We start from the raw sequence: 18,020 nt of genomic DNA, 5'->3' as shown, positions 1-18,020 counted from the left end.
TATTGGGGGTGTTTTTGACAGATACGTGTGAAAATGTTGATCCCCGAAAAGAGGGAAAGGGATAGACGTGTCGTGTGTGTTTAATGTGTGTGCGTGTGTGTCTGGTCTGGTCTGGTGGCTTGTGTTTACGACCTAAGGCTCTCTTTCTATTCCTTGTTGGAGGAAATGGACTTGGTGGACCTTTCACTGGACTTGTCACCTGATTTGTTTCAAAGTCCAACATAAGTTGATGTCTGACTGAGGGGAATTGTACTTGTACTTGTGTGTTGTCTGCAACAAAGGGATACCATTCAAACCAGCAGAATCTGCCACTGAAGTGCGTAAAACACTGATGCATGCAGACGGTTGGGTTGCCACCAATAGACGTGAAACGTTTACGTAAAATATAATTAGCTTCACTGTTTTCAAATGCATCCTTTAACAACGCGAAAGCTTACCATACAAGTTATTCACAATTCATGTTGATTCACCTACATGTAAAAAAAATAAAAAATAAAAAAAGAGTCTATATTCACATCATGTCAAAATTCACATTATTTGGAAAGCACAAAATAAATAGCCTAAGTATGAAGATTAACAGGCTATTTACAGATCTAAAAAGAAACCCATCTGGACAAAACAAGTGTCGACCAGACACAAATATGACGGACTGGTGGTGGTGGTGGTGGTCAGAGAGTTTAAGGCCGTGATAGCAACGAAAGCGATGAGATGTAGTCTACTTTGTGTTGTCAAATTATTATTGATTCAATTGCTAGAACCTGTATATCGTGAGGTAATGCATTTATTTCAACTCAAATGTGACACAGGGTGATATTTTTCTGTAGTGTTGTTGATTGAAGATTCTTTTTTCTTCTTTTTTTTTAAAGGACCGTTTCTAATTAAGAGTTCATTTAACTCAACTGCAAGCGCATCAAATTCAACATTAATTAAAGCAGAGTGACATTTGTTGAATTGTTATAATACGAAATTACAAAACAGAATTGCCCTCTGGGATAAATAAAGTCATGGTCTAAATCTAGTAGCCTACGTTGTTTATTTGGGAGAAATGGTAAATCATTCTAATGACGATTTGTGCTTAATATTCTTAATAAACAGTTGAGATATTTGAATTTCCCTTACTATTTCACGAGGAGAAATCCCAAAGTGTGTCTCAAACGCTTACCACCAGCCTGGATGTGTCCTTACTTTATTAAACAATAAATCTTTAATAATGAAATCATTCAGAAACATGTAGCTACTGTTAGTCACCGAGTAACTGCACAAGGCCCGGCCTGTTGCGCGCTGCCCTGTGGCGTTTTCTACAATCTAGGCAAATAAATCTTCAAAATAAACCCCAACGCGTTCATTATTTATTGTTCCACTTGTCGTCTAGTGTCATGTTAGGTGAACATTGATCAGTATCAGAGCCTCCATCTCAGACCGTCTGAGTCTCTTTAACATGTTGCCGCGAGATGTTTTCACTCAGACAAGATTGATTTTGGATCCTTTTCTTATTCTTCCTGCTACAGTCACAGCAACTCTGCGTCCTCGCCAAGGTGGCTGTCGCCGCGCGCACACATGTGGTCAGTCCAGACATGAGACATCCCAAGGAACAATGAACACAATACAGGGGCGGCGCACTCATTGTCCCGCCAAATACAAGCACATGCAGTGAATCCTGGAGCTAAACATTTTGTAATAGTCTCTTTGGAAACGAGTATTCATGTTTGATTTGTCAATTCACTGATTTCATTTCCCTGCAGAAAGTGTTGAGTTGATGGTGAAAAGTAATTTAAACATGCTCTGAGTGATAGACATAAATAAATGTCAAATTTAAGTGTTTCAAATTTTGGGTAGTACTTCCCCATGACCCATCTGAGGATCCCTGGAATTTCCTTAAGGACCTGGCAGCACAACCTGGAGGCTTTTCTCTGAGGTCATTATTAAGGTTCAACCCTGTTTGTACGCTATCCAAATTACGCAGCGCGCGCGCGTTTCATTCCCCGCATCCAGCGCCTGAAGGAGGAACAGGTCTATATAAAGTTATGATCGGCTATAAATTTATATCGTTAATAGCATAAATTATGTTATAAAACGAGCTACTGAGACAAACTACACGCAGTCAAATTTCAGTTTTGTCGATGACACGTGTTTAAAACAGGCTGCTGTCAAAAAAAGTGTCAGAACATAAAAGTAATGTATTTCTTTGGTGAGAGCAGTGAACCACAGGGCGGTCACACACTTGACTTTTGCATATTTTCTGGACGGTGGCCTGTGGTGGGATTAACAGGGATTGCGTAAAAATAAAGAGGAAAAAAAAAATGCCCCACTTATTCTAGCTCACACACTGAATGCCACCTTAAGGTGCACGGTTTAACTGTAAACTTTCACTCCCACGGTGCTCTGAATGTGTGCTGGTGTCTGTGTGTCAGTCTGTTTCTATTTCTCCTGCAGAAGTCTTAAATGTTGCGTTAACAGCCTGCTAAGGCTCGAGCCTGTAAGCTGCGTGTGAAATCATTTATTGGCACGCAGGATTCTGATAGAATGTTCAGCCGGTACTCAGTCTCAAATGTGTTGTATTTGTGATTGCAGATACAGCGTGTTTTAACTGCATTCAGACTATGTTGTTATTATTTGTATAGGCTAATTGTAGCATTTGCGTGTGTACTATTTTGAATGTGCCACATTTCAATGAAGTCATCATTTAAATACCAACCTTTGTTTATTCTCTCGACCACATCGCTCTTCAAGTTTGAATTCAGCACAATATAGGCCTAGTTCATTATTAACGCAGCTCTCCTATTTAGCGTGTTGTTGATAATTACAGTTATTGTCAACAGAATAAGATTCTGTCTCTACAATCTGCCGTCATGGCCTTTTGCTCTGAGCAGAAAGCATGGAGGCCGACATAGCCTATAGAAAATGTTTCCGAGCCAAGCTTCAGAAGCCATGAATACCACAAATAAAACTATATAAAAATGCATTTACAGAATACGAATGCAGCCTATGTCCCACTTTCAAATGATACAACGCGCTGCACTGGCATGAAAGACATACCCCAGTTTTATTTATCAATGCATTATGTTCTTTTAAAGTAGGCTATGCGTTGACACTAACGACATGGTGTCGCCGCATGAAGATGCAGACATTTTGTAAATTGTTTTCGATGAGAGAACATTAAAAACCGAAATAAAAAGTTTCAAAAGGAAGAAATAAACACCGGCAGTTTTCACCATAACACATCTCTGATCAGTGTAAACTGGAATAATGATTTTCAAGGATGAAATGAGCATTTAATGAGCCTAAATGTAAAGGGTTTGGGTATTTAATTTAATTCACTATTTGACTACTTGGAACCAAATCCTTCTTTTCATATTAAGTTCATAATAAAAGTTTATGTTGGGTCATTTCAATTAAAAAAATTAATAGTAATAAATAACCGTTTATAATGTTAAGTATTTCTAGAGAAAGTCTTTCACAATGTCGTTTAAAAAATACAACTTTGTAATTTAAAACACTTTGACTATAGTTAATATATTTACTGAGAGATATTTGTACAAATCTACTGGTTTTGTCAATCACTGTTGAATAAGCGCCAATTGTACTGGTGGAAAGCGATAACACACGAGTTCAATCAGTCCTCTGTCCGGGCTTTGTGTAAAGCATTTTGGATAGCATGAAAATAAGTTGGATATCTGTCTGAAAGTTACTTTTCATCAACACAACACAATAGCACTCAACGAAGGCTTTGAATTAGAGGAAAGTTCCAGAAAAAAAAAATCACTGAAGTACCTACATCTGTTCTACCTCTGGCATGATTTCAGTTCTTTAAAAAGAAGCTATAAGTCGTTTGACAAGACATAAAGCAAACAGAGGGAACATATACGTGAAATGGAACTGATGACAGCAACACGCCCTAAAAATAAAAAAAACATTTGCAAGCAGACATACATGTAAATATCACCTCCCTCAACGACGCCAGATACGCAAAGACTCGAGCTTTACATGCGCTCAAGCGAAGGGCTTTGCACCTGGCGTGCTGCTTTGCTACTGCTGAACTGGTGGTAAGCCGTACCCAGTGATGTGTTCCTCTTTAACAGGGTGATACTGGCTGGCTCTCATCGCTTGCTAAGCCCTTGGTGTGATAGCTAAAAGGGGTTGCAGGATGGCGTAGAGAAGAGCTATAACAACGAGTCTTAAAGCGCACAGAATTTTAGCTCATAGTCATCAGGACATGTTTCTCCCCAAGGTCATCGAGTTAACTCTTGGGTAGCTGCGTCATCTTGTTTCAAGGCCAAGTTGAAGCAATGGAGAAGGGAGGGGCCATGATAATGAAGAAGAGGTGCGACGTTATTTCCGTCTAGGTTTTTTTATTCTCTCCTAAGGAAATGCTTTACACCTTCAGCCAGAGGCAGATTTAACATTCACCAAAACCATTCTCGCGCTTTTCTATCTCACACACTCAAACTTTTTGTGGCAAAAGAAAATATTCTGGCATGCCTGCACTGCAAGGGCCGTGGATTGGATTACAAGCTTACTGCGCAGGCTCCATGGTCAAGTTCAAGTTGGGCTGGCTAGTAAAACTGGGGGGCGCATTCTGCAGTGTCTGCCGCGTGGGTCTCTCCCCCTCTTTGATCTGCTCCTGCAAAACTAGACACTGAAGCAGGAGAGCCATGACTGTTGCCCAGTTTCTGCACTTTTGCAAAACAAGACTGCCCAGGGTTTTCCATCAGCTATAGTCTATATGTTTTAAAGATGATGCATGTAGAACTGCAATGCCTTTATGTAAAGAAGGAATAAAAGGTTCCACAATCAGTAAAACCCTCCAAACCCATCCGCTGTCCTTCACTATCTTAAACACACACTGTATACGTGACACTACTGTAAACCCGCAAGGTCACTCATCTCTTGCGCAAAGTCACTTCTTACTTATCTCTGGACGATCACAAGATCTCATCTGCCCTGGCCAAGACCTGTTGCATAACTCCTCCTCCTGGTAAGTAGCAAAACAACGAGTTTTTTTGCCACCATAAGGCGCACCATTAAAACGCAACAAGGTGACTCCTCTTTATGATTTTTAAACGTATCATCAAAAAAAAAAAAAAAAACACTGGGGACATCTTGAGTTGTCGTGAGGAGACTTCCATGCCTTGGATTTGGGTTTGCACTGCATCATTTTATATCTGGTACATTCAATAACTGTTTGAAACACATTTTGATTGGGGATGTAATGATGTTTGATCATTTTTCTAAACGCCAGTTAAAAACTATTCAGTATGGTCTATAAATGATAGAAGCTGACTGACCTTTGCCTCTGCGCCACAAAGTCAAAAATTAAACCAATTAAATTTGCATTCCCCCTCTAAGAGTTCATTCAATGCTTTGCTATACGTTTTTGGTTCTTCATAAACAATATGAAGAATAATCTAAAATCAGACATATTGTGTTATCAAACAAATGTAGGAAGGAACGCTAACAGGACTCAAACAAGTGTGGTTAGAGGTGCTCTTTGGATAGGGAACAACTCAGTCATAGAAAAAAAACAAATTCATTAACAAATGACTTCTATTGAAGCAAATCATTTACATTTAATGCATGTTTGTCTATGTGTCTGTCTGACAAGAAAAAAAAAACTCCAAGGCACTCTCATTTAAACAATGCATATGCCTTTACTTTCAGGGCAGGGTCATTGAAGTGTGTTTTTAAAGTCCACATGACCATGCCATGAAATTAAAGGCATTTTAATAGTTTAAAAGCGAGTGCCTTGGCGGTTTTTTTCGTGACAGACAGACAGATGGACAAATGATATACTTAATTACAATATGGATATCTGGAATCATTTTTCATTTTGGATATCTGAAAATAAAATTCTAACTAGTAATGGGTTGTAGTCAGGGTATCTATAAAATGGGAGTTTTTCTTAGGAAAATTTCAATCGCAGATATCTTGATTGTTCATTCTGGATAGGAAAAATTACGTTGTAGAAAGCTGAATGAATCTGTGGATATGTGAAATAATTATGGATAGGCAGGAAGAATGTTACTGTGGATATCAGAAAAGCTCATTTTGACAAGAGAAAATTGCATTTCACCTATATGCTGTGTTTAACCAGTCTAGTTTCAGGCGCTTGTCACCGGAGCTACCGGTCGATCCTGAAACCTTACGGAAAAGGGACATCTGATCTGACTACCACTGAGCCACTTCTGCAAGTCAGGAAAAGATAGAGAGGAATGGAAATCAAGAAAGAGCGGGGTGTACTTTTTTTTTCCTTTGCTGGCCAGATGAAAGAGTGGAGGGAGAAAGCCAGAGGAATTTCCCTCACTCCTGTCTGCCAGGCTGTGTGGGGGGAGGGGGAGACATCGCTCGAGGGCCTTTTCCCTCATTCGGACAGGTGAGGGCGCACAAGGACAGCAGAGGCTGCTGCTAGAGCTGCTCAGTCTGCCTCCCTCTCCTCTCTGTGATACCACATGACTCCACCTCTATATACGACACATCATGGCCGTCCAACTACCACTGAGCCCTACCGCTGCAATCCTCCACTCTGACAAAGAGGCGGTGGGAAAGACTGCTTTGAAAAGTGTCAAGCATGGTCAGGTCCTTCTCATGAATTGCCTTTTTTTTTAACAACAACTGAAAAAGTGGGGCAAGTATACCTGAAAATGTATTGTTATTAGTCATGTGTTTATAGGTTATTTGGTGCATTGTTATTTTTATTCTATGTCTCTTGAAAATAGAAGTTCTGCTGTTCAATTTGGTTCTTTATTTCACATTATTTTATTTGGGTTTTACTTTTAATGCACCAATATACTAGGACATATTCCAACTTGTGTAAACCTACTTGAGAATAAAACTGATTCTGATTCAAAGCACATTCAAGGGGAGTGCTACTTTAATGCTTTTTTAATCACACTTCAAAATCAATTCAAATCCATATTTTAATAAAGCATAAAGGATCCAATCTCAAGTCATTAATGCTCAAAGAAGTAAATGATTGCCATTTATTTGGGAGGCTTGTTTTTTATTACATGGTGCAAGTTAAAGTAATGACAGCATGAACTCGGTAACAGTCTTAGGAGGCATTCATCTCCAAAAACTTTCTGTTTTTTTTTTTAAATGTTCAATGCATCCTTCAGTTAAACATCAAACTTTATTTGAAACTAAAACTAATGCCTGTGATCTTTGTGAAAGAGATGGTGTGTGATGACACAAGTTAACTTGTAAGTTGTCTTCTCTGTCTGAACCTCTCAATGACAATCTTCCTGTGATGTTTTCCAGTAACACCCCACCACCCCCACCACCTTGTGTGTCATATTTTGGTAATAAGAAAAAGGCCAAAAAAGAAAAGAAAACAGCCACCACTCTGTCACACTATAGTATGCTATTTGTTGAGGTATTTTCCCAGCAGTCCACACTATAAAACATCTACTGTCAAAGTGTGTTGATGAGTGAGAGAAAGACACATTTCTTGAATATTAAATGTGAATTAAAAAAATATCCCATATTACACATACTCATGTTAATGCTCTATACCCCATCTAAGAGGACCAGATGAGTAATAGAGATGTGTCTGTCTGGTTGCTCTGCTGTTGACTTTTAGGACTTTATGTCAAATTGCCTCTTATCTAAACTCTGACCTCAGGACTTGACCTTTGAGGACTTTACTTGACTCCACTTTAAGTGAATAATAGAGAGGCACTAAGGCTGAGAATGGGAGTTGGGAGGGTTGTACTCAAAGGCAAGAAAATATATCTTCTTTTTTTTACGTTTGATTTTTAAAATATTAATTAAAAGAAAACTACACCGTTAAAGTTACAGAAACTCTGGACCCAATTTATTTAAAAAAAATGTCTTTGTATGATAGAGTGATAAGGGGACAATAAATACAAATCTGCATGAACATACTAAATGGCTAGTCATGTTATTTTGTCTGCATTTTGTTATTTAGAAATCGAGTCAGTATCAGTGTGCTTTATGAGATAGACAGATAGATGTTTAGATGCCCCCCAATCCTCAACCCCACCGCTGCCGTCGCTCCGTCTGTTTACCCATCTCCAATCAATGCGTGTCGTCATCAGAGGGGGGGGCCGTCATGACGACAAGCCTATTAAGAATGACAGCTCCGGAGAAAGAGAGAGAGAGAGGGAGAGAGAGAGAGAGAGAGAGAGAGAGGGGGTAAATGGTGATCCTTCCCAGAGCTCCCTCTGCGCACTCTGGAGCGCTCTCCTCTCAGGGTCACACCGGATTGCATCCCCTCTTTTTTTTTTCTAGAAGCCTATCCTTCCTTCTCCCTAAGAGTCAGACCCCCACCCACCTCCACCTCTACACACAAACACACCCCTCCAACCTGAAACCCGTCGCTTCGGTGTTTGCGCTCTCACGCGGAGTCGAGGTTTTTAAAGTCACTCCTGATGGAAAGCAGAGAGGAGATGGTGATGCTGGCAGAAGCAGGTCAGCTGAGCAAGAGCGGCTCTAATTTACCGGAAGCCATTGGGAGCCCCGAGTTGCGAGAACAGCCAGGGAAGCCGGGCCACAGGAGCTGTCTGAGCCCCGGTGCTGCGCCCTACTCCCGGGACAGGACGGAGGTGATGGTGGAGGAGAGCCCACGGAGGAATCTGTGCGCAGACATGCGACCGGTTGGCACCTCTTCATCCGGAGGAAGAAACCGGACAGATCATCTCCACAAAGAAGGCAGCAGCTCAGACACCGAGTCGGACTTCTACGAAGAAATTGATGTGAGCTGCACGCCTGAGAGCATGGACTACCCGACTGCTAGAGGTAAGAGCTGCATGCACTGCGGCTTTTTCCGTGAATGCATGCTCGTGCAAATTTGACGCTGATCGAATGCAAACGTGTGTTACGCCGATCAAAATGTCATTTAAACCCCGACTCTTTTTCAAATACATCAAAATGTGCAATAGCATCAAAATATGAATCTATCCTGTACAGTTTAGCTTCAATACCAACAGATAAATGCAGTGTGTGCTGCACAGCTGTGCTGTCAAGTGACCAGTGTGGCTGGAAACATGCTGAGGTGACACCCACAATCTAACCAGGCATTTTCCCCTTTGACTTTAACAATACAGGCAATTGAGCCTATATGTAGCCTATATTTACTGCACGAGGAATGCAGAAGTTTAATGTGAACAAGAGGAAGAAAAAAAAAGGAAACTAAGGCCACTAACATGGGATGGAATGAGGCATGTTCCAAAGAACAAAACCTTGTGCTGCAAATGGGTGACATAATTCTAAAATCATACCAAAAAATATGATAAAGGTAGGAATATTTTTCTAATTTGTAGCGGCCATTTAAAAAAGGATGCCGAGGAAGACTGGTGAACGAATGACAACAATATCCTCATCATTTATTATTCTAGTCAAATTAAATGATGTTCTGCATATTTCACAAAATAAATATCAAAATACAAAAAAAGACACAAGTTAGTTGTTGTTAAAAACACACAAACCTGTGAATATCACAGGAGGGACCTGGATAAAAATGTATTTAAATGATCATGATAAGTCTGTAACCTCCAACCACTGAGGTAAATAACTGTAACACCTAAAAATGAAACGAAAAACAAAAAATGATGCTTCATTTTTTTTTTTTTTTCATGTGTCTGTTTATGCAGGTCGGAATGGGGATTCTCCGGGACACCTAAGTGAGAATGGAGCAGACCCGGGTAAGATGGTCCCAGGTCAGGGCTCTCTGTCCTACTCAGCGGATCAGATTCGCCGGTACCGGACAGCGTTCACCCGGGAGCAGATCGGCCGGCTGGAGAAGGAATTTTACCGGGAGAACTATGTGTCCAGGCCGCGGAGATGCGAACTTGCGGCCGCCTTAAATCTACCTGAAACCACAATCAAGGTGAGACCACGGTGTGTCAGGCGACCAGGGCACAGTCAGGCCTGAGGCCGATATTTTCTCAGTTTGTATTTAGAAAGATAGTTTTATCAAACCTACAGTTCTGCAAAACAGTTTTCTTTTTATGTCACTAAATCCAAACAGTTTTTTAAATATATATAAATGAATACAAGGTAATAACAATAAGACAGCACATTGTGTCATGCAAAGACCGAGAATAGATTGTGAGAATAATCTAATCTCCTCGTTTTTAATGGGCAACAGTGCCTGGATTTGTTCAGTTATTTTTTTCATGTGGCAAAACAAGGACACATTTCGTTTTTCTTATCATAATTTATTTTTTTATTCCCAAGACAAAATTCAACAAGCTAATTCCTGCTGCACGTAACGAAAAGAAAATCCAAATGAATGCGTAAAGGCGGAACTACTGTTCCTAGCTCTGCATGTTTGCTTTTGTTCTCGTTGGTTTGTGTTGCACCCTTTGATTTGTAGGTGTCGTGGTTAATATTTGACTCTTTATGTCTCCGTCGCAGGTGTGGTTTCAGAACCGCAGGATGAAAGACAAACGCCAGCGTCTGGCCATGACGTGGCCTCACCCCGCAGATCCGGCCTTCTACACCTACATGATGAGCCACGCGGCGGCCACGGGGAACCTGCCCTACCCATTCCCATCCCACCTGCCGCTGCCTTACTATTCCCACCTGGGTGTCGGAGCTGGCGCTACTCCGGCCGCCACCCCCTTTTCACATCCCCTGCGGTCCCTGGACAGTTTCCGGATGCTGTCTCATCCCTACCAGAGGCCGGAGCTGCTGTGCGCCTTCAGACACCCCTCCCTGTACCCCGGACCTCCCCACGGCCTCGGTCCCGGAGGAAGCCCATGCTCCTGTCTGGCCTGTCACTCAAGTCAATCTAACGGTATCTCAACCAGGCCCTCTGGATCGGACTTCGCGTGCTCTCCAACCAGCAGGACTGACGCTTTTGTTACATTCACGCCTTCAGTGCTCAGCAAATCCTCCTCTGTGACGTTAGACCAGAGGGAGGAAGTGCCCCTGACCAGATAAAACCAAAACTCTTCCATAATTTAAGCCTTTACCATAAGCTTTTTAAACTCACATATTATGAAATCAGGACTGAAGCAGCATGAAGAGGTAGCCTGTAAGCAGTGAAAGCCAGCTTAAACTTTGTGGCAAAATATAGCCAGATCTCCAGCTACGTGACGCACAACGGATCTCCCATTACTGATAATCTCATTCAGAGCCAAGACAGTGGACTGAAATATTAGGACATGGACAAAAAAGCAGATTTGATTTTAAGAAGATTCATTAGATGTTTGAGAGAAGGACGGGGTGCAGAGAAACGTTTAAAATCTGCGTGATGGATGGCGTTAAGTTTTTTTTTTTTTAAATAATATTATATGTCGTCCAAATAGTCCTACATGTATTGTTTGTTTCATGAGAATGATGCTTTCCATCACTATTTTTAACAAGGGAGATTTGTTAACGCACTGAGGTCGTCTCATTAGAAAGCAGCTCTCCTCACTGGGGGCCTCAGCGGCGGCACTGGAAGCCCGGGCCGAAATGTGCAGATGCTGGTGAAAATTAGAGAGTGATGTATATGTACGACCCGGCGAATTTTGAGTGTTGAATTAATGATAATACCAGGAAGGGATCGTTACTGCCAAAAGGTAACAAGGCGCCAGGGGAACGGATTACTACAGCCTGCACGGTTTGACGAGGGGGGACGAGGAGGAGAAGAAGAAGAGGAAGAAGAGGGGGGAGGAGAGGGAAGAGGATGGAGAGACAGAGGGAGGACAATCACATTGAAAAAAAAAGGAAATGAATAAAAGTGAACATCTAACACTCCTTTAGTTTCCTCTCCTAATGACATGGAATCCAGTTCCTAATTTCGATTAAAAATGTGATTAATATATGACCAATATGACAATATGCCTCTTAAAAAATATGTTTGAACACAGTGGCACCAGGTTGTAGAAAAATTGACTTAAAATGACTGATTGTTTCTTTTTTTTTTGATGATTTTTTTTTTCTTCTTGGGGCAGAGTTGTCCTCAACGTCTAATTTGCAATAAACACTGTCAAAGAATCAACATTACAATTGAGTATGTGTCTTCTAAACACATTTTTATTCTAAAAAAAAAAAAAACGACAACAAAAGCTATTTGAAAACGAAAGAAAGTATACATTTAAGAAAATGAAATGTTTATTGAATTCATCCCGGCAGGTAATTTGAGTTCAAATGTGGTCTGCGAAGGATTCTCTATACTCCAAATTGGTCTCTCACTCCATCCAATAATAACACAAATTTTCTTATCAAGTGGTTGGTGTCAAAAGCACCCGCGTGCCCCCCATACCTCCTGATGGGACCGCTAGATTGACCGTGACAGCTAAGTGGTCCCCGGGCTCCGCTAACGGTTCTCATATTTTTCTTTAGCGCCGCTTAATAGACACGACAGAATTACTTGTCTAAAGATATTGGAAAGGAAAAGAGATCGATGCTTCAGGAGGCCCACCACCAATCAGCGGCTCTTAATTGGTCGCGTTTGACCAGAGCTGCACGGATTAAAAGAGTTTCCTCGCGTAATAGGATTTTGCGAGCTCGCGTGGCCCGCAGAGAAAGACATAAATTCACGATTTAGGCCTGCATGGAGTCTCAAGATGTAGACCTATAGAGATCAGGAGGTAATGCAATAATATGCGGAGAAATTGGTGGAATTGTGCGTGCATGGGCCTTGAAAGCCAGTTTGCAAATATGTCTGAAAACTGAATTTCCGTCTGCACATTTTTTTTTTAACTCTTCACTGCAATCAAGCCTTTCCTATAACGAACTATGAGGAAAAACAAGTTAATGGAAAATTAGCAAATTAATTATTTGCAATTTATCTCCTCTATAGAAGCGGGTCCGTTGCATGACAGAATCAAGACATCAACAAACGTTTTAATTCACTGAATGTTCATCCTCTTCTGATGCGGAGGTAAAAAAAAGGTTGATCCTAATCAGACCGTCCTGCAACCGCACGCGCAACGCACCGACGAGCACCCCTTGTTCTCCCCCCGCCCCCCTCCTGCACGCTCATTTGATTGATGGCCTTATTAACTGCAGTTCTTGTAAGTGTGACCGAGCTGATTAAAATGCATATGTTTGGAATAATACACCGTTTAAGCCGCCCGGGTCGGGGCAAAAGCACAAGGCAGATTTATGTAAACTATCAAGCAACGTCTTTAAGGCTGATGTGTACGCGGGTCATGCAGGGAAGTGGATTTGGTTTGTGCGTGATAAAATTGCACAATAAAATAAAGATGAACAGATCAGGCTAGCAGCATATTCGAAAGGCGAAGTCGCTCTCAAATGCTGGTTATTTTTTTTAACAGCCTGGGAAGCTGATTTCCATTCGGTTACACAGAAGCGGCAGCAAGTATACGATCATCTACTAAACCCGCGTCACACCGTGCCAGAATGACACATTAAAGTGAGGCAAATTACAACCACATTTACCCAGCCGCGCATATGGATCTCAGTCTCTATACTGCGTAAAATGCACGGCCGAACTCTCAGTGGCCTAATCCAGCATCAACATGCCATTTAAGAGCTGGAAGATTGCATATGACTGAGCTTCAAGATATGATGGGCTCTTAGATTGCGCGTATAACACCAATTACATCTGTGTATAAGATCCTATTTGGGAGAATTGGCTCAGGGCTCCCCAGCTCCCACAACCAGCACAAAGCATTTTGATAGGGGAGGTGCAGAGCAGCTGTCTACCGACAGAACATTCAAAAACAGAAAAAAGGGACACCAAATGGATGTGTGGCTGCTGCTGCTGCTGCTGCTGCTGCCGCTGTTTAAATTGGATTACATCCTAATTTACAGGCCCTTGTCGCAACGCAAGGGGCTGGCGGAGGCGTGGACGGAGCAATCACACAGTAATGATGATGAATGGGAGATTAATGCGCATACAAGCAAGACAATTTAAGCCTTCATCTGTTTAAATAGGCTTCCAATATCATTTGGAAACGGGGGTCACGTTAAATCAATCGGGGGACGCGTGAAAGTCGTTTTCGGCGGCGTCTTTATCAACCTTATTTACGGTGCACCGGAGACAGCTCTATGAAGCTGCAAAATGGGCCGGCTGCTACGTGCTTATGTTACAAGAGCAACAACAACAGAGCAAGATGGATTCAGAATAGGCCTATAACAAGACTCTTATAACGTCGCCTAGTTGTTTAAATCAAGTGGAGCCGATTGTGGGGGTTTTTGAGTGTTTCTGTACAGATTCATATCAAAATGATCCAAGACGGAAAACTACATTAGACTATTTGAGAGTAGAATCATTATGTTGCTTTTGTAGCAGAGGGTCTGTGTACCATATCACATTTAGTTTATTTAATATCACAAGAGGTGGCATGCCTTGAAAATAAGATATTTAGCCTATTTTTGTTTGTTTGTTGTTTGTTTTGTGTTGTTTTAACCAGCAGCGGTTTTAATGTTGTGTTCAGTGACTGTGGGGAAATGCACCATCAATAGGCCTTAACTCTCCGTCGGCGTGTATCATTTATATCAGCACACAGCGGGAAATGAATACATGCAAGAGGAAATAAATCCTCCTTAATCTTTCGACTACAGTTAAAATACAAGGACTACAATTCACAAACACCAAGATAGCCTACTGTGTTGGCGCCAAAGGGAGACATGGCTTTCACACACAGGGGTCTCATTTCATTGCAATGTTTGTAAAGTGGCAATAAGTACATGGAGGCAAGAGAAATAAAACCAAAGTTATGTGCTTACACATGGAGCAGGTATCGGATTGATGGAACTTTGGCGGGAAGTGTTTCCAATCCCAAACATGGCATGTCGGAGTTGTCTTGAGTGATACAGGAAGTTATCGAAACAGAGTGCACTAACTGGCTGCTTTTTATAGGCTACCCTAAATCTCCTGCTTCAGGTGACAAGTTGGATACCACGGGGTGGGTTACCACGGGGTGGAGGTGGGGGGTGTTTGGGACTTAGACACTAATTTTCCAATACATTTTCCATATATACACCCCTCCTTTAAAAATGAAATGGTCTCCTCCTAGAGGTTTTAAGCAGGTGTGTGGCCCTTTAAACTCCCTTTGCCCGCACACCTCGTTACAGGGAACACCGAAGAGGTTAGTATATGTGCAATCTGTTCTCCTTTCTTCTATAAGGTCACTCACTTTAGGCATCCTCATCCCTCAAAACAATAAATATGGTCCTTGATTCTATTTAACCTCCAAAACAACAGGAATGTGTAAAATCGTCACAAGTCAATAAATAATTGAAAATCGATATCTCTGCCAATTAATCTTTGCCTCCACAACAAAGTAGGTCCGGTTATTCAATCAATTGCATTTCACTTATCAAAAGAAAATAATAGAGCTCACTCTCTCCATTTTATAAATCAATAAAAATCCTCAAAAACACAGGCTATTGGAATAATTATTCACCAGTGAGTCTTTTAAGTTGTAAAAAAATGAGGTTATGAACGTGTGTTAAGAAGGCCCATGTACAATGACGTCAGATTTCCTTTGTGTATTTTTGTTGCTCAGGATGGAGTGGTCTGAAATGACTTTGTATCACAATGCTTTGGGGTAATGATCTTTAAGGCCGACCCTTTAACAGCATGAGCAGCAGCACCTATTGTTTTTTTTTAGATGTATCCCGTAATTTAGCATGCTACATTTTAATTTGCACTCAAATCACCCCCCACATTTGAATTGAATACATTCTCCTTCATAAAGTAGTCATGTGTTTCTCTGAAATTTATGCAATAAAATTTGACTGTAAGACTCTACTGTGTTGTGTCCTGTAACGCCTTTGGTAAACTTAAGTATAGAATGAAATTAGTTTCCAGTGAGATGAGTACAGGAGAATATGAAGTTACAAAACTTTTTAAATTTTTTTAAATTTAAAAACACAAAACAGTTCATAACTTTCAAAGGATGTCAGTGTGCTTTTTTAATTTTTTTTTAATTTCGGCTTGTTTTTGATGATAGGGAACCCAAATGGTTAAATAGTGACTGTATCAGAGAATGACAGACTAAACCTTCCAGGAATTTAGCAATTCTTCGTAACTTGTCATCGGTGGGGTTCAAATTATTTCAATTTCCACAAAAGTTTGCAAGGAAAGGAAATACAGTTTTCCTTGAATAAATTCTGTGATTATGAGGCTCTCCTGTTGTAAGATATTTGTCTGTACTGTGAGCAGCTCAAATGCTGGAGTTAAATTCTGTTCACTCAACAGATAATCTTGTGCAGTGATTTGATTCATTCAGATCTCATAGCTGATCATGTTGATGACATCACTATGGTGCAGCTCTTGCTTTCTCTCTTCCTAGACTGCCCGACTCTACAGCCCGATGGGGCACTGGTGGCGCAGTGGTTGGTGTGCGCGCCCCATGTATGGAGGCTGTGGTCTTCCAAGTGAGCGGCCCAGGTTTGAATCCAGCCTGTGGCTCCTTTCCCGCATGTCCTGCCCCACGCTCTCTTTCTCTGATTTCTGACTCTATCCACTGTCCAATCTCTGCATTAAAGGCACAAAAAAAAATCTTAACAAAAAAAAAAGACTACAGCCTGAAGACTTGTACTCGTTGACAAATCCTTCATAACCAGCTCTCTACTGCAGTGATAGCAGCAGAAATCTCTTCACTGCAGATCAAGACTGCAGTAGTTGAAGTTCATCAGCCAGCATGTGATAAAGAAGGAAACAACTGTAGATAGTAAAGACGTTTGTTTGTGAATACCTGGATTCAAGTGTGGAAATCCGATAAAAGAAAAACTGTTAAGATGATGTATATATTATTTTTACTTGTATAAGCTATTTTCTTGGATTTCATTTATGTTTCCACTCAGAAAGGGTTAACCACATTCTTGGTTTAGCAGCAGTGGAGGTTGTGCTTCTCTGATGCACTATTGTCACTAAAAGTTCAAGTACTGGCCACATAATGGCCAACTGTCACTTTATTGATAGGGGCTCAGCCATCTAGTCTCCTAAAAGTCTTACTCAGCATTGTGATGATGATCAACTTATTAAATTTCATTTGACTGTTCAGTCAGCCTCCCCATGAGATCTTTTTTTCTTGGTTTCGTGGAGCACACCACATCTTGCAATATTGTTTTAAAATGATTTAATAAGCAGTCGGTTTTACGACAGAGTGTTATTATTTTACGACTTGCTCGGTAGCCAATTGCTTTGCAGATCAGTCCAATTCTCTCCACACCTCATTTTATTTTACTGCACGCTGGCCGCTTTACTGCTCGGCAACAACGGTGGCGGAAAGCGACAGGAAAAGTTGTGCCACTTTTTTTCTCCAGAGAATCAAACAGACTCTTTAGTGGAGAAAAAGTCTTGTTCCCACAGTCACAGTCAAATGACATCATATCTTTTACAGTGGGAACGGCCTGATATTGAGGCTTATTTGGCGTCTTATGCCATATCAGTGTGTTTGTTGTAGTCCGTGCACAGTGTTAAGTGTGTCTACTTGTTGGTATGTGTGTCTGAGATCGAGCACCTCATTGCTGCAGTGATGTATCCTCATTATGCCTTCGTCCCATGACCGTCACACCCATCTCACCGGTCCTCTCCTGGGGACAGGGATGTCTGGGCTTCCCCTTCTCTCTGGTACTCCATCTCACAACCCCCTGCCCCTCACTTCAACTCCCCCATCCCCCAACCTGCAGAAGTGCTGAGCTGTCCTGCAGACCAATAGCTGCTGTGAGGTGATGCTAAGTGAACATGAAAGCTTATATTTGAAAAGTACTCACGTCTGAAGTGAGGGTCATTTGTATTGACCTCATGATACCCGTATGTAAACAACAAATCACACTTGACCCTAATGCTTGTTTGAAAAATCAGTTCTTATTGGGAACAGGGTCCAGCTGATTGTTTTTTTTTATTTCCCTCTGGATAAAATCTATTTTACAATCCTAGCTTAGCAACCAATTGTGCTGCACCTATTGGTTGTCTTCTTCTTATTTTAAACCTCGGGTTTAGCATACCAGATGCTGCCATGTTGGTTTTCTTTAGCCAGGAGTTGCCATATTTGGACTAAAGCATATTGCTAGAGAAGAGTCAGGTGTTGGCATATGCCGGGTTATTAAAGCTGCGTGTACAGTCTATGTCCATAAGTAATTCATTAGGT

At 41.3% G+C, this 18,020-nt stretch overlaps 1 protein-coding gene across 1 annotated transcript; it reads left to right on the top strand.

Moving 5' to 3' along the window:
• The first annotated feature begins 8,129 nt into the window (after window positions 1-8,129).
• On the top strand, window positions 8,130-11,241 carry evx1 (even-skipped homeobox 1). The gene is made up of 3 exons (XM_061060288.1): window positions 8,130-8,754; window positions 9,609-9,844; window positions 10,375-11,241. The coding sequence occupies exons 1-3, from the start codon at window positions 8,388-8,390 to the stop codon at window positions 10,900-10,902; spliced, it is 1,131 nt and encodes a 376-aa protein (XP_060916271.1). The 5' UTR covers window positions 8,130-8,387; the 3' UTR covers window positions 10,903-11,241.
• Window positions 11,242-18,020: the final 6,779 nt, after the last annotated feature.

Source organism: Labrus mixtus, chromosome 16, assembly GCF_963584025.1.
Source record: "Labrus mixtus chromosome 16, fLabMix1.1, whole genome shotgun sequence".
NCBI classification, from domain to species: domain Eukaryota; kingdom Metazoa; phylum Chordata; class Actinopteri; order Labriformes; family Labridae; genus Labrus; species Labrus mixtus.
The sequence above is the reverse complement of the archived record's forward strand: the minus strand, read 5'-3'. Positions and strand labels throughout refer to the sequence as shown.

Excerpts from the sequence above, each read along its gene's own strand:
- evx1 (XM_061060288.1), top strand. The coding sequence starts at position 8,388 with ATGGAAAGCAGAGAGGAGATGGTGATGCTGGCAGAAGCAGGTCAGCTG. Across the intron at positions 8,755-9,608 it reads GGACTACCCGACTGCTAGAG|GTCGGAATGGGGATTCTCCG; the intron begins GTAAGAGCTGCA and ends CTGTTTATGCAG. Across the intron at positions 9,845-10,374 it reads TACCTGAAACCACAATCAAG|GTGTGGTTTCAGAACCGCAG; the intron begins GTGAGACCACGG and ends TCTCCGTCGCAG.